Source organism: Monodelphis domestica, chromosome 2 (assembly GCF_027887165.1).
Source record: "Monodelphis domestica isolate mMonDom1 chromosome 2, mMonDom1.pri, whole genome shotgun sequence".
NCBI classification, from domain to species: Eukaryota; Metazoa; Chordata; class Mammalia; order Didelphimorphia; family Didelphidae; genus Monodelphis; species Monodelphis domestica.
The window spans coordinates 111,655,580-111,675,942 of NC_077228.1; the positions used below are offsets into that span (position 1 = coordinate 111,655,580).

The following is a 20,363-nucleotide window of genomic DNA, read 5'->3' on the forward strand; positions in this document are numbered from 1 at the left end:
AAGGCTCCCGCCCGGCCCCCAAAGGGCGGGCTGGGGGAGGGAGCAGACGTGTGCGGGCGCTGGCGGGAGCGGCCGTGTGTGGCCGGGGCTCCCGGGGAAACGGCACTGGGCAGGGCTAGGCTGAGCCCCAACTCCAGCCCCACCACCGCTGGCTGCCTCGGCCAGCCCATCCCAGGCCCCCTCGTCCCCACGCTGTGGAGGGGTCCTGGGCCAAGCGATGGGCGGTGCTGCCCGCGGGCCCGGCAGAAAGGATGCGGAGCCACCGCGAGCTGGGCCCCCAGTCCAGGAACCGCGGAGGTAGGGGCGCGCGTGTGGGGGGGGGCCGGGGCCCGGCGGAGCCGAGGGTAGTGGGCTTCCTTGGTGAGGAGAAGGGCCTCGGCAGGAGAAGAAGGGAGGGTTTGGAGAAGAAGATCCCAAAAGAAAGGAAACGAGCCCCAGGAGTGAGGACTGGGGCTGGACTTGGGAAAAGAGGGCTGCAGGAAGAAGGCACTGGGTTTGCAAAAGGGGACCCTAGCGGAAGAGAAGGCCCCTCCTTCAGGAGATGAGGTGGGGGGTGGGTTGGAATAGGGAGGCAGCATGAGGGAGGGGATTGGGTTTGGGAAAAGAGATCCTGCAGAAAAGTGGAAACTAGCAGTGGGGGAAAAGGACCCCAGGAGATCAGGGGGGTGGGGTGGGGTGGGGTGGTGGTGGAACTAGGCTTGAGGAAGGGGGGGTCGTCAGAAAGAAGAGGGGGCTTGGGCTTGGGCTTGGGGAAAGGCACTCCTGCAGAGGAGCGAGGTCCAGCAGTGGGGAAGGGCATGCCAGGAGATGGGGAAGGGTCTGGGGTTGGGGAAGGGGCGGCCAAGCAGAAAGGAAGGGCTGGGTTTGGGGAAGAAGACCCAAACAGAGGGGGAAACGGGAGCTGGGTTTGTTAGACATCACACAGGCACCCCAGAAGAGGAGGGAGGGAAGCTGTTAAACCTTTGTGAGCTTTCTGGGGAGGTGTTTGCAACCTCCACCCCCTACCCTCGGTTGTAGGTTCCGTCCTCCACCCTTATGCCACACAAGAAGGGGGAGAGAGTTGGAGTAGAGCCCAGGAGGGGAAAAAGAAGGAGGGCTTATCCTGAAAGAGGAGCCAGATTGGGAGGCATAAGCCAAGGAAAACGGAAAGGCCAAGCCATTTGCTAACTGGGGAAGCTGGAGAGCAAAATTCCTTCAGAGAATCCCTGTTGGTCATGGGTGATAAAAAACAGGACTGAACACTTGGGGATTTGCACAGTGGGGTGTGGTCTGGCTTTGGAACAGGTAAGATGCCACCTAGTAAGACTTTTTATATAGGTACTCTTTATTCTTTTCCCTTCTCATTTAGTGTTTTGGGGCTGTGTGTATGTGGGGAATAGCCCTGTCTTTTATTTCCTCCCTGTTTATACAATGAGATAATTTTGGTGCTAGTAGGAAACCATTGGGTTTAAAGCAGGAGGAGGCATTCTGAACCATCTAGTCCAGCAGTTCTCATTTTATGATAAGGAAACTGAGGCAGCAGAGAAGTTAAGTGGCCCAAGGTCATACGGATAGTACCCAATGATTCAGGTTTTTACTGTCTGTCTTTTTCTCTATACTATGGCTGCCTGTCTGGCTCTAGTATGTTTTCTGCAGCCCATGGCAAAGTGTCAGGCAGTCTCAGAATTCTTAGTCCTTGCCAATGAAACAAAATTCAATTAAAAATATAAATTAGTTCAAATATGACACATTTGCTTCAGAAGGCCATAATATAAAAATAAATCTTGAATGTATTGGGGGTAGGGGAGGGGCTGATATTTTAAACTACTTCCCTAAAAGGTAATTTGCAATAACTTCTAAACTCCTAGACTAGAATTGATTATGCAAAACTGTAAATCAAGTCTATTGGTTTAAAAAATATATTTTTCCCCCTCCTTTCTCAGTAACATACTTACTGGTACTGTGATATACAGTTATCTTATTTTGGTGCCTGTGAGTATCTCAGTTCTGTGACTCATTCAATGTTTTGCCTTTAAAAATTGTTCGTTTTTTCCTTCATTACTTGGATCTTTGAAAAAGAAATTAAAATAGTTCAGGAATCTTTGGTACTATGATCCATTAATATGAAAAGTAATGTGGCAAAATGAACCAAAATCAAATACCATATATGCTTGAAAAATCTAAAAATCTAAATTCTTGGTACCAGATAGTCTATTTGTGAATTAAGCAAGCCCTTTGCTTCTCTAGGCTCTTTTTAGTCTTTTCTGGAAATAATTTCATGGTGCCTTAATGTTGTACCTTGCCAGAAAGCAAAGTGGGAAAAATGTGAAAATGATACATTTTGTAACTTTCTATGATTCAAATTAGCTTTGTAATCTTTATTTTTCATCCCCTTAAGGCCTGGAATGAGGAGAAATTGCACTTCTCATTTTCTAGATAGAGAATCAGGCCCAGGGTGGTGACTGCTTCAGAGTAGCACCACCAGAGGAACATTAGAATTCCATGATTCTGCTGCTAGTATTTTTTTTTCCATATCAGTTTCCAGGATGAGGTTTTTAACTTCAGGTCTAAATTAATGTCAGTTCTCAAGCAGTGTGAAAGAAAACCTTTTCAGTGAATGATCTGTATAACTTATAAAAGAAAAATGTTTTATATTATTTGAAAAACGAGACCTGCATGAATTCTTATTTTAAAATACGGGCACAGAAGTGAAATCACTTAAGTGAAAAAAAAAGAAAGAAAATAAGAGAAAATTGCTCTACTAGGTTATTTTGGTTAATCATTTTAAACTGTATTTGATATCAGTGATATCTGAATAGTTTCTTGGAATCATGGAAGTCAATGCTAAAACCTTTTCTTTCTTTTTTTGGAGGGTAAACATCATTCTGGATTATTCTCTTCTAGACTAATGTCTGCTTACTGTTTTCATCTAGGTTGGGGGATGGCATGTATGATACCTTCATGATGTTAGATGAAACTAAATGTCCACCTGGCCCAAATATAGCCTGCAATCCGTCTGAACCAGCTTTACCCAGAAGATTATTTGTAAGTAATTTAGTTATTCTTTGTTTCCTGCTAATTGTTTTGTTAAGGAGTAAACATTACTAGACCTTCTAAGGACTTTGTCATGTGCTTGGTCATGGACCTTGATATCCTTTGATTCTGTTTCTCAAAACACTTATGTCCTTCCAATAGTCAGCCATATTGTGGCTCCTCATAAATGTACAGAATGATTTTGGAGCAATGCCCAATTTCCACCTTGATTACTGCAATAAATATAAATCACTAGAGGGGGAACTGCTAAATTTAAGTAGTCAATGTTTATTTTCTAATTGCATAAGTACAAAGGACCCTTTTGTGAAAACCACTTATAGGTTCTATATGCTTGACTCTACTAGTTTCTTCTACAAGTTTAGAAGGTAGTATTTAGAGATACTTGATAACATCAAGATAGAGACTTTACCTATGGTTTCATCTCTATAGGGGATACTCAGGTTAGGAAATTCACTCTACTAATGCAGTGTTGGAGTTTCCTAGAGCACTAAAAGGTTCAGTGACTTGCCCAGAGTGACACAGCCAGTATGTGTCAGAAGTGGGACTTGAACTCAGGACTTCTTGGATTTGAGGCTGGCTTCATTTCACTAGCTACTCCAAAGTCCATTTGACATCAATTGCTTTTTGGGGGGAAGAATATTTATCTGCTAATCATATTTAGGTAAGACTAGAGGCATGTAAGCTGGGTGATAGGAAGGAGTTTCCCTTACATTAATAAATTTATTGTAGGTATACCCTGATGAATAATTGAGTTGATAATATATGATAGTTCTTCATTGTGTTTTTCTTTTTTAATGCCTAAATAAGAAAGGAAATCAGTCATTCTTCATTTTCCTCCTTAAACATTATTCAGTTTTTGCTCTATTTAATGAGAAGCCAGTGTGGAATTATCCTTTTTACTTGTTACTTTCTAGATAATATGTGAAGTATGTGCCAAGTACATACAACCAAAGATTTGGAAGGCCAGTCATTCTATTTTTATCTCTTTTCTGAAGTACAGTATCATTTCCTTCCGATTCACAGCATACAGTGGTTTTTGTCCTGGGCACGTAAAAACCTCTTCAAGTCCACAATCCCTTCAAATAGCCATCAGATTTCTTAATTGCTCATAGTTACCATATAGTTTCTCAGGGAAACTGAATGAAAAAAAGTGAACTACTTTTATAAATGGGTTGCTGTGTCAGTCATCTAACTCAAAAGGAAGTTCATTTGAATTCTAGTTCAAGCAGTCAACCTATAGAAGTCACTTTGCATTGGCCTAATAGAGTCATACTGCTAATGATGCAAAAGCACTTAATTCCTGCCATTTTGTACTTAGTTAGATTTTTGTCTACGAATTCCAAGCTGCACAATAGTTTCAAATTTTTTTAGTTAGTTGTAGATTTAAAATTCTGACTTTATAGCAATATAAAAATATAGATATAAATATATATTTATATCTATATTTTTAAACATAGCTATAAAGGGGCAGCTAGGTGGTGCAGTGAATGGAGTGTGCTAGGCCAAGAGTCAGGGATACCCACCCTTCTGAGTTCAAATCTGGCCTCAGATATGTCCCTGCTGTGTGACCCTGGGCAAGTCACAAAATCTGTTTGCCTCCTTTTCCTCTGTTAAATAAGCTAGAGAGGGAAATGGCAAACCACTCCAGTATTTTGCTCCCCCAAAACCCAAATGGGGTCATGGAGAGTTGGACATGACTGAAAAATGACTGAGCAACAGCTATATATCCATGTATATGTGTGTATGTATATATATACGTACATATATATTTATATATCTATATATACTTTTAAAGGGATGAGAAAGATTGATTAACTTCATAGCTGGCTACAAAGAATGATGTAAAAATAAAATCCTTTTGAGCATAATAACAACAGCTAGCATTTATAAATTGTGTTTTAGGGTTTGCAAAACTCCTATTTGGTCCTATTTGGTTCTCACAACAATCTCATGAGTTAGGTGCTTTTGCTATCCTGATCTGACAGATGAGGAACATGAGTCAGAGAAAAGTTAGCTGACTTGCCCAGGGCCACACAACTAAAAAGTATTGGAGGCAGGATTTGAACTCTAGTCTTGTTGATTCCTATGCTCTCTCCTCTGCCTCACCTAGTGGCTATCCCTATCCTTCTTCCCCAACAAAATTTTGCCTTTTAAGAATATTTCATATGTATTCTCTCATAATAATGATAAACATGATGTTTTAGCTGCTCACACTTGAGGTGGACATCTCAGGTTTGATTTAACATCTGTAGTAGTTGGGTACATTCAGAATCATATGCAAATTGCCATGTCACTGTGACCAACCCTAGAATAGAATATTTGTATAGTATTCTGTAGATAGTTTATAGACTAATATGCTGAGTGAGCAGTGGAAGATTTTGTCTAGAACAATGGAAAGATTTTATTTATAGCCTAGGACACTTAATTTGTAATTTATATGAGCCAAAATCTCTGTTGGTTCCACAAAAGGAAAACATTCATTGGAAGGATCTCTCTCTAATTGGAAAAAATTCCCTCACATCATATCTCAGATGAAAATGTTCACAGATATTTGTTGGGATTTTCTGATCTTTTTAAAAAATAATTTCCTCTATATTGATTTTATATTTCTATGGAAACAAAATCTGTTACTTGGAGATTCATCTGTTCTTCCCAGTGCCCTGTACCTGAGATGCTTTGCTGTCATGAACATAATAAATAAAGCCATCCAAAATCAGTTTTTTACATGTAGGTATGAGGTAAAGGGCACAGATTGTGCCTCTCCCCTATTATCTTCCCCACTAGCCTTTTGCTGATAACTCAAATTCTATGATTTGAGATTTATTCTTTTGGGGTAGGGCATTGGTTCTTTATTAAGATGGAGAGGTGGCACATTAACTTGACTAGCTAATTGAAAGCAGATTTTAATGGGTTACAGGGAGAGTGATTTAAAGTACCTCGAAAGGAAATACCTAGGTTAGATCACCCTAGTTAGCTGGGGAGTGGGGATAGAATATAGGGTGTTAGTTGGGGATGGAGAAGAGGGAAGCAAGGGATACTGAAATAGAGACTAGACAAAGACAAACTTTGCCAACTTCTCCATTTTGCAAAGAGAGTACCCAGAAGAGTTCCAGTGGTAAGTAAGGAGAAATATTAAGTAAGATGAACAATGTAAGAAGTGGTGATTGAAATGCACATTTTTATCATTAATAGATAGATCTCAGTTCTAAAGAGATAAAACTGAAAACAGGCAAGTTCTTTCTCTAGTAAAGCATAATCTCTGCCTAGAATAGAACACTAAAAATTTAGACCTGCAATAGATCATTTTGTTTAAACTCTTTTGTTTTATAGATGAGCAAAATGAAGCCCTTACCACTCCTAAAAACAGGGGTCCTCATGTGGCTTTCTTAACTTACTGAGCAGATGCACTGTTTACTAATATAGTCTAGCTATTACGTATTTGCGTTCAGCTGTTTAGTGTCTGTAATTCTATTAATATCCTTTCTAAACTATTATTTTGGAACCAGGGTCTGAGACTGGCTCATATCTCACCTCTTTATTTTAAAACTAAAGGCCAAAATGGGAAATCACTGTGGCCACATTTGTAACGACTGCCTGATGTTGCTTAAGAGACTGTAATACTCTTTTCTTTTTTGGCAACTTGAGGCATTGGTGACCTAGAAGTAGCCAAGGATTAATTAATAGCCCATACAAGGAATATTATTTGGGGAAGCATGGTGTATTTAAGTTTCAAGCTGTCTGCAACCACTTATGTAGAGCCAAATTTCATCTTTTTTTTTCACATGTTTTCTTAATTTGGATTTGGTTTTATTTGCAACAGGCTAGCCATTTTGAATACAAGTGGCTTTTTCATTTAAGTTATGATTAAATTCCATTTTCTAAAGCTAAAGCCCCTCTGGATTATCGTCTTATGATGATTATCACATTACTTATGGAATCTGCAGACCAGAACTCTTGCTCAGGGCCACTCCCTTCATCTAAAGCAGTGATTCCTAACATTTTTTGGATCATAGACCCTTCAACATTTTGGTAATGCTTATACACCTTTTCTTAGGAGTTTTTAAATGCATAAAACAAAAATACATAGGATAACAAAGGAAATGAATACATTGGAAATATAGTTATCAAAAACTTTCTTTTTTTTTTAATTAAAAAGAAAAGCTCATAGACTGAATGAGAGTTTGTGAATTCCAGGTTTGAATCCCACCCCCAATCTAAAGTGATCTGTCAAATAAACAAATAAACACTATATGATCTACTTCTGCTTCTAGAGGGCATAAAATTAGTCATGCTATGACTAGGGCTCCAGTTCCATAAAATGTACTAAAAATAACTCTTGAGATATTCCAGGTTTTTAAATCCTTTTTTTCCCATTTTTTCTTCTGTTCTTAACCTTTCCACATCATTCATACAAATGATTTCTGACTATTGCTTTTAATTTCCCTTTTTCATCTTCTAACTTTAATATTCCCTTTGAGGAATCTTTCCGCCTGTGAAAAAGTCAGGAGTTTTCTTCTTTATTACAAAAAAAATTAAATATAAAATGGAGGTTAGGTAATGTTGGGCTTTTTAGAGGGGAAAGACCAATTTTACTGATCTATTATCAGTTTTGTTAGTATTGATGCCTCAGGGAGTTTTCTGTTAAAACATTGTTTCTACCACAAACTTACTAATGAATTGCTTAGCAATAGCAATGAATAACTGGAACCCTGTGGGGAGCAAGGAGACAACACATATTTATTGAGTGAGGTGTCCTAGAGAAAACCCAAGAAGTCCTAGACATTGTCTTTACCCTCAAGAAGCTTGCAATATAGCAGGGGAGACAAAATATTAATTTACTTTAGTTTGCTATTTTATATTTATCCATTTGATTTAATTGATGTAGATACTGCTTCCACTGATGTGGATTGTAGCTCCTCTCCAATTTATTATGTACAATTCTCATCCCTTTCTTTTTCTTTTTAAACCTTTTTCTTCTGTCTTAGGATCAATACTGAGTATTGGTTCCAAGGCACACGTAAGGGCTAGGCTTGTGACTTGACCCAGGTCACTCAGCTGCCTCCTCATCCATGCCTTTCCACAAATCCTCTGTAGAGGATCCATCTGGCTCACTGGATGCTTTCCTCTTATTCTTTTTATTATCAAATGACTTGCGTGGGGTCCCACAGGTAGGTAGTAGGTGTCTGAGATCAGATTTGAACTCAGGAAGAAAAGTCTTCCTGACTCCAGACCCAGTGCTCTATGCACCATGGTGCCACCTAGCTGCCCTACAGTACTCTATATATCTCTATAGTCCTATATGCTGGGTCTCCCAGTGCAGCCCGAGACTGAATTAACTCTTGTGGCTGTCATATGCATTGTTTGTAGGATCTCTTAGATTTGAAGCTAGAGGGTCCTTATCTGATCCACCTGCTTCATTTTTTGTTCTGTTTTGCTTTTTTGCCTTTCTTTGTACCCCCAGTACTTAGCATAATGCCTGGCACATAGGCACTGAATAACTGCCAGTGCCTGATTGACTGACAAACTGAGTAAACTGTGCTAAGGGACTTACTCAACACACAGGAAATAAGTGGGAGATCTGGAAGCCCTTTTCCCAGCTTTAAATCAAGATGTTTTCCCCTTATGCCTAGGAGGATTTTTGTTTTTGTTTTTTTTTTAAACCCTTTCTGTCTTTTTTTTTACCATTGCCATAATTGACCACTTTTTGTTATTGAATGTACAAAAGTCCACCTTAGCAGCTTGGAGCTCATCCATTTTTGCTGAGGGGATGACAGTTCTACCTTTTTTTTTTTTAAACCTTTCCTAGTAACATCTGCAAGACAGAAGAGCAAGAGGTAGGCAAATGTGTTAAGTGACTTGCCCAGGGTCACGCTGCTAGCCATGTGTGTTTTGATTCACATTTCATTAAACCTTCAAATCTCTCTCAAATTGCTTTGTAGCCATGCTTTCCTCATTTTGTAATTGTGAAGTTGATTCTTCTGAATCTAAGCAGAATTTGCATTGTCTATGTTAAATTTTATTTGACTAGATTCATTTTAATATACTAGCCTGTTGAGATATTTATTTTCAGACTCTGTTATCCAGTGTATTAGCTGCCTTTCAGCTTTACTCAGAAAGGATAGACAGCTATACTTTTATTGCTTTTATAGCACTATATGAAGACTTTATACAGGTTCCTGATAAAGCTGTGTTCTATAGCACAGGGCAGTCCACAGATTTCAAGGGCACTGCACTAGAGACCACTTTGCAACTTTACATTAAATGATTAATGACTACTCTTTGAGTCTGGCCATTCTATAATTTCCAGATCTACTAGAGTTATTACTAGAGTTACTAACTACTGTTATCTGGCCCACAACTCTATCTTTTTCATAAGAGTAGCATAAGATACTTTGTCACAAACTTTGTTTAGTCTAAGTAAAATGTATCTACAGTATCCTTTTGATCTCTCAATTTTGTGACACTGTCAAAAAAGGAAACTGGTCAGGCATGACCTATTCTTGATAAAATTATTCATTCCAGACACTTATGATAATTGCTTCCCTGGCCAAGATATTCACTAACCGGTTCTTAATAATAAATTTTAGAATCTTGCTAGGCATCAAAATCAAGCTCTGAATTCTATAATTTATAGATTCCCTTTCTGATCTTCATTAAAAATTGGAGTCAACTTTGCCCATCTCCAACCTAGCAGGACCTCCTCCATTCTCCTGGATCTTCTAAAGGTCACTGAGAGTGGCTAAGCAGTCATAATAGTCAAGTGTAGTTTATTAGTGACTTGAACTCATGAATGATAATAATGATAACAAAAACTAGAAGCTAGGTAGCACATTGGATAGAACACCAGATTTGAAGAAAACATGAGAGAAACTGAATTCAAATTTGACTTCAGCCACTTACTAGCTGTGTGACCCCGGGAAAATCATGTAATCCTGTTGGCCTCAGTTTCCTCATCTATAAAATGAACTAGAGAAGGAAATGGAAAAACCACTCCAGTGTCTTTGCCAAGAAAATTCCAAATGGGGTCATGAAGAGCTGGCCATGACTGAAACACCTGAACATCAACAAAGCATTCATACAGTGCTTTAAGGCTGGAAAACACTTCCCAATTATTATCTCTTTTGATCCCCACAATAATCCCATGAAGCAATTGCTTTATCTTCTCCATTTATGGATGAGGAAACTGAGAATGAGACAACCACATGACCTTTCAAAGATTCTCATAGCTAGTGAGTGTCTAAATTAGGTTTAGAACTTGGGTCTTCCTGAATCCAAGTCCAGCACTCTCTTCACTATGTCTCTTGGCTGCCTGAAGAGAAGCTAGGTGATTTCTTGCTATTGCTTATTTTATTTTAGCAATTCTCTATTATCCACTTTTATGAATTTCCATTTTAGAGATGTTTCTCTTTGGCAGATTAAACAGAAGCAAAAAGGGTTGAATAACTGCATTCTCCTTCATCAGTTACTATCAAATCATTTACCTTTAGGAGCAAATTTTTCCCTTCTTTGATCCATTTTTCTTCAAGATATAATTAAATTTTTTTTTTTTGTAAAACCTCCTTTATTGTTGTCCTGAGCTTTCTTGCCTGGGTTTAGCTTGTTCCAAGCTTTATCAGTTATATAACAGCATTCCTAAAAGAACATGCCACACATTTTTCAGGACAAATCCCTTAACTCCTGTCTATACCTTGGGCATTTTCCTAAGGCTCTAAATTAGAGTTGTTCATCCATTGGGGTGGAGGCAGTTCACCCACCAGGAATTCCCTAAACTGATGAAATTTCAAGTCTTGGTCAAAAAATCAACTCTAGGGGGCAGCTGGGGAGCTCAGTGGATTGAGAACCAGGCCTAGAGATGGGAAGTCCTAGGTTCAAATCTGGCCTCAGCTACTTCCTAGCTGTGTGACCTTGGGCAAGTCACTTGACCCCCATTGCCTAACCCTTACCACTCTTCTGCCTTGGAGCCAATACACAGATTGACTCTTAAGACGGAAGGTAAGGGTTTATAAAAAAATCAACCCTTATTTGCCTTTGCCTCTACCTTTTATACATAGCCTTTAAAAACCCATATTGGTCAGTGAGTTTCTTCTCCATCTCTTAACGAAATTTTGCTTTTTCTCTATTCGTCTTCAAAATTTTATTCTGAAGACTAACTTGGGTTTAGCTCTCTTAGGGAATTTAACATTATGAATCCAACCCTCTAAGGTCTTGAAGTTGCTTTCCTAAAATTTAGAGGGTATAGCTTTTCTTTTCATTGTTACTAATTTCAAGATGAAATGATCGCTTTCCTCATAAAGTTCTCATCATTCCCAATCCAGGAATGAATTCTTCTCCCTTCTCTGAGGAATCAAGTTATCCTAAAAGCATGTCAGCTTTTCTTATTTGGGCAGAGAAAGAGAGCATGAGAAGTTTGAATAATTGAAGTCCTTCATCATGACTTTGATGCTGCTTCCATCCTTTGCTTGTGATCTTTTCCTCAGACTCTCTCTCTCCTTTTTGACCAGGTGCTCAGTCATGTCCTTCAGTGACAATATTTTTTTTTAAATTTCTGCCCCTATGAATGTTTGCCTACATTTTTCCTACTCTTCTGCCTTCCTCTCTGATTCCTGAATTTTCTCACAAGTATTCTTAATGCATACAGAACTACTCTTCCCAGCCTCCAAGCCTATGTTGTTCCTTATGAATTGAATATACCCTTCCAGAGCCCTGTTTCAGTCATGGATTTCCCACTCCATTAAGTATAAGTGAGGCTTCTGAGGTCATATTTGCCTGAATTATGGACAAATCTTCCATTTTACTCATCTTTTTTTGTTTTTGTCTACAGATATCTTAGGTTACGAATTTTGCTGCTTCTTGGATTTGGCCACCTCTCTGGGTGTTAATCTTTGTATTTTCTTTCCTACATCTTACCTATTTTCCTAGGCTGCTCTTTCTCTTTCCCTTTCCTTCTCTTTTAGCTTTTAGCCTTTTTGATTAGGCTTCTAAGGCTCCATTTACTTTCTTACTAATCTATTTAAAGCATTCTCCATCTTTGGGAGAGACAGTCATTGCTGTTTTAAACTATACTGTATGTTCAGTCTCTGAGAAGCAACCCAGTTAGCATAAAGGATCATTTCTAGATAGTCAGCCATTATGTAATGAATGTCTTTAGACAAAAATTACATGATATATGCATATGGATGTAAACATGATTAAAAAACAGAAAATGATTACTAAATTTGTAGTATGGATTATAAGTTCTATAGATCAAAGAAAAGGGAGGTCAGTCTGAATCTGGGGTAACCTTGGATAGCTCAGTGGTAAAGGTGAGGCTTAAGCCAGCCTTTGAAAGATAGTGAGATTTGGATAGGGAGGGGAGAGAGCATTGCCAGCACGATCAAAAGCACATGGGCATGAACCAATATGGCATATATGGGGGACTCTTAGGAAACCAGTGTTGAAAGCAAAAGTTTTGCAATGAAGTGATAGTCAGGTAGCAGTGGATAGACCAAATCAGAAGGATCTGGGTTCAAATTTGGTTTCAGACACTTCCTACATGTGTCACCCTGAGCAAGTTGCTTAACCCCTTTGCATAGCCCTTATCGATCTTCTGGTTGGAATCAATACTTGATTCCCAGAGAGACAGTAAAGGTTTCCCAAAAAGTTTTGCATTGAGAAGTAGAGGGATATAAGCTTGGATACATGTGGTAAAGACAGAATACAGAAATCCTTAAGAACCAGAGAGAAAAATTTAAACAATGCAATATTCCTGTTTTAAAAACTTGACAATCTTGGGCACTGAGAGATTAAGTGGCCTAAGGTCTAATAAGAAGCCATTGGCCAAATCAGAACTAATCATACCACTTTCCTGACACTTAGTCCAGAGGTCTCTAGTTCAATTTCCTTTTTCCCCTCCGGGTCTCTTTAACTTTAATAAAGGGCATTACTAAATTTGAAAGTCAATGGAGTTTTCATGGTTCATTTTCTTCCTGAATTGTTTCCTATTTTCCCCTGTAGCCTTTTAAATCTCATATATCTTCTTCTTCTTCTTCTTCTTTTTTTTTTTTAGATTACTACTGAAAAGCTAACAACAAGTCACAGTCAACCAATCCTTTGCGGTGGGAATGTGAAGGTGGAACAGCTGTTTCAGGACTTTGACAACAGAAGAGCCAGTGCTCTTCAGTCCACAGTATCAAATACCTCTGAAAAGTGTCCTACTGTCATTTCTCAGGGTAAAAGTTCAGACAGTTTAAATACTGTCAAATCTAGTAGTTCCTCCAAAGCACTAAAAGTGGTACCTCTGACTCCTGAACAAGCACTAAAGCAGTATAAACATCACCTGACTCCTTATGAAAAGCTCGAAATCATCAATTATCCTGAAGTTTATTTTGTGGGTCCAAATGCTAAGAAAAGGCATGGCGTTGTTGGTGGCCCCAACAATGGGGGCTATGATGATGCTGAGGGAGGCTACATTCATGTACCCCGAGATCACTTGGCTTATAGATACGAGGTGCTGAAAATCATTGGCAAAGGCAGCTTTGGCCAGGTTGCTCGAGTCTATGACCACAAGCTTCACCAGTATGTTGCCCTGAAAATGGTTCGCAATGAAAAGCGCTTTCATCGACAAGCAGCCGAGGAAATCAAGATTTTAGAGCATCTTAAGAAACAGGATAAAACAGGCAGCATGAATGTTATTCACATGCTAGAAAGCTTTACATTCCGGAATCATGTCTGTATGGCCTTTGAACTGCTAAGCATGGACCTCTATGAACTAATCAAAAAGAACAAATTTCAGGGTTTTAGTGTACAGCTGGTGCGTAAATTTGCTCAATCTATCTTGCAATCCCTGGATGCTCTCCACAGAAACAAGATCATTCACTGCGACCTGAAGCCAGAAAACATTCTTCTCAAACAGCATGGCCGCAGTGCAACTAAGGTCATTGACTTTGGGTCCAGTTGTTTTGAGTACCAGAAACTCTACACATACATCCAGTCTCGTTTCTACAGAGCGCCAGAGATCATCCTGGGAAGTCGATACAGTACACCTATTGATGTGTGGAGTTTTGGCTGCATTCTTGCAGAACTTTTGACTGGACAGCCTCTTTTCCCTGGAGAGGATGAGGGAGACCAGTTAGCTTGTATAATGGAGCTTCTAGGGATGCCCCCTCCAAAACTTCTGGAGCAAGCAAAGCGTGCCAAGTACTTTATCAACTCCAAGGGCCTGCCCCGATATTGTACGATGACCACGCAGGCAGATGGGAGGGCTGTCCTAGTGGGGGGTCGTTCACGCCGGGGTAAGAAGCGAGGGCCCCCAGGCAGCAGAGACTGGATGACAGCCCTAAAAGGGTGTGATGATTATTTGTTCATAGAGTTCTTGAAAAGATGCCTCCATTGGGACCCCTCTGCCCGCCTGACTCCAGCTCAGGCCTTAAGACACCCTTGGATTAGTAAACCTGTGCCCAAACCTCTCCATACAGACAAAATGTCAGGGAAACGAATAGTAAATCCTGTCAATGCTTTGCAGGGATTGGGTTCCAAATTGCCTCCAGTCACTGGAATAGCAAGCAAACTTAAAGCTAACTTAATGTCAGAAACTAATGGTGGTATACCTCTGTGCAGTGTTCTGCCCAAACTCATCAGCTAGTAGAGAGTGATCTGTGTGGAAATAATGCATAAATGATATTTTTAATCATCTTGAAAGCCTGCAAATTGGAAAATACACCTTCATCAGAGGCCCTGTTTTTGACAGACAAGACTTTTTTAGAGGCAAAACTTTTTATATGTTTGGGAATGAACTTTTCAAGGGCTAATTACCTAACCACCTTGTTTAAGCCACATTGGAGTACCTATTAAATTACTTTTTATAGGTCAGTGTACTTTCTTGGTCAACAATTTTAAATGCACTTTGGTGTGTTTTATTGGGTTAAATCCCCCTCTCCTGAAATGAAGTGTATAGAAAATGTATCTATTTCCTTTGGTGGGCAGCTGAAAAAAGTGGAAATTTTAGAGCATCTTAAGAAAGAAGATAAAACAGGTAGTATAAATATTATTCATGTGCCAGAAAGTTCCAATTTCCAGAATTAAATTTTTTGACCTGGGAATTAATGGTGAAGAGTGAGAATAGAAACAGAGATGACTTTAGGAATGTAGTTTCAGTTGGATGATGTGGAGAACCCCAGATCCCTTGCCCTGAGATGCTATTTTCAGGTCTTCATTCTAGGTAAAAGATCCCATGTAGGAATAATGAGGAAAAATTTAGTCACAGACTAAACAGAAAATGTTAGTCACAGACAGGTCCTATGGATGCCTGTTCTTTCCCCCCCAAATCCTAGGATTCTATTTTCTTTTCTTCTAACTTAAAAAAAAAACCCTTACCTTCTGTCTTAGATGGATGTTGGATATCAATTCTAAGTTAGAAGAGTGATAAGTGCTAGAGAATTGGAATTAAATATCACACAGCTAGGAAGTTCTTGAGACCAGATTTTAACCCAAGACCTCCTGCCTCCAGGCTTGTCTCTCTCTCTACTGAGCCACTTCAATGCCCCCTCACTTATTTTCAAGAAGCTTGGAAGGCTTTTTTGAGAACTTAAGTTCATCCTAAGACATCTCAATAATTCCATGATCATCCACAATGTGAAGAGGCAGAGTCAGCACTAAAACTCAGCCTCATTAACTTTGATTTTCCTTCTCAATACACTAAGTTGCCTTCTAATACTCTTCACCTGGCTCCCCTTCCCCTCCCCAACTCTCTACACCACTCCTCCCTATAAACCCAAACCAAAAATACACAAACAATAGAAATAATATAAAAACTAGTGTCAAATGAATAAAAAATGCAGAGTAAATGCTTTGTCATTATCCCCTGCCTTCTACCATCCACCATTTTCCATCTGTCTCCTCTCCTTTCCTTCCTTTACTATTTAAGGTTATATAGAGCCTTGATTCGGGGTAGATTTTGGTGAGAAGCAGAGAGCTTTAATTTGCATGAGATTAGTGTGAATATCCTGACCCCAAACTCTTTCCTCTCCCTTCAGTCTTCTTTATCATATATGATTGAAAATGTGAACAATGGCTAATAACAATCATTGCTAGCCAAATGACTTGCTTAGCCAACCTGAAAGAAAAGCAGGGACATTTTTCAAGTAATCCACTGATTTCTGTTTCTTTCTTTCCTTCTGTCCCTAGTCCCACTACCATTCATCCCTAGAACAAAGATTTGGTGGCCTGCTGAATTCTTTGAGACGGAACATCTGTTTCCTTTCTGATTCTCAAAATGATTCATTCCATCTTTTCACTATTGCTGTATATAAAATTGTAACTGTATAAATTACCTGGAAGGGAATTATTTTCTTTACTCAAGGGGAAACCCCACAATGAATGATCTCTAAATTTCCTCCTAGCTATTAATCCTATGATCCTGGGTTTCTGATGGATCAAAGGAAGAAAAAGATCTTTAGTGTGTTTATGATTATACTATCCAAGGCTGAAAACATCCTTGATTTCTTTGAAAAGTCACAGTATTCAATCGACAAACATTTATTTAAATAGCTGTTATGGGTCAGACTACTTTGTTGGTAGTTTTGTAGACTTTGACATGGCCTTAGTCTCCAAAGCAAAATAGTTATTTGGGGGAAATAGAGATAATAAAAAGGAGGCTGGTACCTTCTTATAAGCTGCCAGGTTTTCTCTTTTGGAAACTGAGAAGAATGTTTTGCTTCTAACTAGCGTGGTCAGGAGGGGCCTTTAAAAAAACAAGCTGCAAATTATTAAAAACATGGCTTATCTCCATTACTAGTTTGCAGAAGGAAGACTTCTCATCGAACTCCTCTAGATCATTGTACCTTCTGTCAAGCTCCCTAGTTTCTTGGGCTAGTTGTTTGGAAAACTTCTTCACTATCTAGACTTAGCATAAGTTGAGGGCAGCATGTTTAATAGTTATCAGTGTGAAGGCATGCTTTAAGCAAGCTCTAAGTGTTGACATCTTTTTATGAAAAAAAAAGACATAGCTCTGAGAAATTTTGTGCTTTAATTTTTTTTTAAACCCATACCTACTGTCTTAGAGTTGATACAACTATCAGTACCAAGACAGAAGAGTAGTAAAGGCTAGGCGATTGGGGTTAAGTGATTTGCCTAGGGTCATATAGCTAAGGAAGCATCATAAACTAGATTTGAACCCAGATCCTCCCAACTCCCAGCCTGGCACTCCATCCATTGCTAGACACCTGGCTGCCCCTTGTGCTTTAATTTAAAAGTGAAATTAGCCTAGCTGACAATTCTACAATTGCTGGAGGGACAAATCCTTTTGAGAGGTTTCTGTGTCCGAATGTTTTGATGTGACTTTGGGATTATTGAAACTCAGATGAGTGGGAGAAAAAACTAGTAGGAAAAGAGCTGACAAGACAAGGAAGACAAATGTTGGAAGGCTTTTGAAAGGTGAAATGCCGTGTCTTTTTCAAATTTTGGAGCCCAGACAATGACGCAGAGTACAGTCATTTTCACTTGGCCTTTCTGCCTTCCAAGAGCTGATTGTATTTGGGAAATTTCAGGAGAGTGGGCAGTTTTAAAGCATGCTGGTTATTGTACAGATGGTTTTGGGGAGGTTTTTGGATGGGTATGATGGGAAGAGACAAGTTTCTAGTTGTATGCAGTATGGTAGGTTTTTAGTATCTGCTTCCATTGTCATCATAAGGAACAAAAACTTATTAAGTGTTTACTGGGTTCCAAAAGGAAGCTATGGTACAGTGGTAAGAGTGCTGGGGAGTCAGTAAGACCTGAGTGCAAATTTGGCCTTAGCTACTTCTTAGCTGTTTGACTGGGCAAGTCACTTGCCTCTGTTTGCCTCAGTTTCTTCATTTGTAAAATGAGGTGGAGAAGAATATCACAACTCTAGTATCTTATCAAGAAAAGCTCAGAGAGGATCACAAAGAATCAGACATGACTGAAATGACTGAACATGTTCCAGGAACTGCTTAGTAATACAAAGAAAGGCAGAACATAGTCCCTGCTCTCAGGGGGCCCTTTTGAATTTCTAGAGCGTTTTATTATCTAGCTAGCTCTAAAAGGAACAGGGTTGGTAAAGACTACTTTTTAAGGTGGTATCAATAGGACTTTCAGGCAAACAATTGGTTAATTAAGTCAAACAACTATTTGACAGATTCCCATCCCACATTGAATTAGTGAACAATAACATTTGAACAAGCCAAGGGTTAGTATGTACTGCCATCGGGCAAAACTATTAATAGAAGGAGAGCCTCTAGCCTATTGGATAGAACCTTGGTAAGTGGAGAGGCATGGAATCACATGGAATGAGAAAGTCTAGATACATAGGCTAAGATCTTTTCTTAAGGAAAGAGTGCCTGGAGGACCCATAAGAAAGGTCACAAATTGACCAAGTCAGGAGCTTTTTGGCATCGTAACAATAACTCCAATATTTCTCACTGCAGGCTTTGTACTTAATGAATCAGGTGGCCATTATGGACCTACATTTATCCCTTTTAGCGCCAACATATTCATTCTTTGTCATCTCACAAGCTATCAAGAAAGTTTTGGAGGGACCGGTACATGGCTTAGTACCTAGGGAGCTAGGCCAAGAGATAGGAGGTCCCAGGTTCAAATTTGTCCCCAGTCACTTCCTGGGTGTGTGACCCAGAGCAAATCACTTAATCCCTATTGCCTACCCTTACTGATCTGTCTTGGAACTAGGACTTTGTACGGATGCTAAGTCAAAAGGTAAGGGTTTTTTAAAAAGTTTTGGGAACTTTTGCCATGCTCTGATTTCCAACTATAGGAGATTGGCTAATCCTTTTTCTTCTCCCTTCAGACTTAATATTGCCTTTGATACTTATCATTTAATTCCATTCCTTGTATTAGAATTAAAACCCCTCATGATTGGCTTCATGTCCTTAGTATGTTTAGTCCAGTGCCCAGCTCACTAGGAATGTTTGGATTCACCAAAAAGAGCTCCATATGTGTAGAAGGTCTCTTTGAACCCTGTAAGAATTATAAATTAAACTATCCTTTTGGTCCCTTGACATAGTGATTCACAGAATACTCTGATTTTCTTGCAAGAAGGGCTAGGCAATGAGGGTTAAGTGACTTGTCCAGGGCCACATAGCTAGGAAGTATCTAAGGTCAGACCTCCTGTCTCCCGGTCTGGCTATATCGACTGAGCCACCTTTAATTTTCTGGAATTAGAAGGGGGTTTGTGGGACTGCTTCTTCATTAGATATATTTAATATGGTCACTGAAAAACACTTGTGCAACAAAGTCTCTGCTTTCCAACAGTGTGGCACCATGAAACAGAAATGAGTCAAGATCTCCCCTTCAGATCTTTGTCCACTCAGGTGAATGAGCTTCTTCCTTTGGATATGGCTGGCTGTATCAATGTGTTGTTTTCCAAAGTATTAGGAAATAGGGTTTGGTGGTAACCAAGTCAGCTAGTCAATGTCATTAAGTTTTTGGGTTCTGAGACATTGAATCTGTTGAGAATGGGGTGCAAACTGAACAACAAAAAGAAAAGCTTAAATAAAACCTGCCATTGGACATCTGAGTTTCAAGCTGTGATAGCTATTTTTATTGAGAAAACTTTTTTGTTGTTCTGCCTGATTTCCAATGAGACATAATTAAAATTAATTTTTGGATAGCAGCTGATAAACCACTAAACCTCCCTTAGCAGAATAATACTCCTACCCCTTGGGTTAATCATAGTAAGCATTTTCTCACTTTGAGTTGTTTTCTGTTGCATCTGTTGTTCAGCTCTCACAACCCAAGACCTGAAAAGGAGGCTAGTACCAGAATGCTCTTGAATACTGTTCTTCCTTTGCAGGGCTCTTGTGGAGTAGCACAAATAACATTCTTTGAATCAGGTGCATTTGACATGTAAACACAGCAGCATTTTTCTACCATGTCCTCAGTGTCTCTTCAATGTCTAGCCAGAGATTACAGATTCCCAAAACACTATAACTTGCTATACATAGTCACAGCCAGGGAGACATCAATGAAAGAGGAATCTGAAGTCTGCACAAATAAGGAGTGGGACAGGACTGGAAATTTCAGAGTTGTCCTCTGCCAGCCCCAAGCTACAGAGTTGATCAGCTGTACTTTTTTTAGTCCTTTTAAAAACATCTCTCCCTCTCCTGCTCTGTGTTGACCTCAATACAAGTGCAATCCTGAGGATCTGAATGAACTGACTTAGAGGCTCAGCCTCCAGCAATGGTGCACTTGGGGATAATCGCTCTTTCCAATTGTGTGTCAAAATTAATCTTGCTAATTTCAGAGCCTACACTTGCTATAACCATTTAAGGAATGAAGACAGTTCTGTCCAGCAAAAGCAGAGGCCCCAAGATAAGGCAGAG

The 20,363-nt window shown here is 39.4% G+C and overlaps 1 protein-coding gene across 2 annotated transcripts; it reads left to right on the forward strand.

Moving 5' to 3' along the window:
* The first annotated feature begins 21 nt into the window (after positions 1-21).
* On the forward strand, positions 22-14,880 carry DYRK3 (dual specificity tyrosine phosphorylation regulated kinase 3). 2 transcript variants are annotated; one of them, XM_007481285.3, is made up of 4 exons: positions 24-297; positions 1,018-1,284; positions 2,913-3,024; positions 13,079-14,880. In XM_007481285.3, the coding sequence occupies exons 3-4, from the start codon at positions 2,926-2,928 to the stop codon at positions 14,651-14,653; spliced, it is 1,674 nt and encodes a 557-aa protein (XP_007481347.1). In that variant the 5' UTR covers positions 24-297; positions 1,018-1,284; positions 2,913-2,925; the 3' UTR covers positions 14,654-14,880. The 2 variants fall into 2 exon arrangements, with proteins under 2 accessions (XP_001366016.1, XP_007481347.1); XM_001365979.4 differs by lacking the exon at positions 1,018-1,284 and having other exon boundaries at positions 22-297.
* The last annotated feature ends 5,483 nt before the right edge of the window (positions 14,881-20,363 follow it).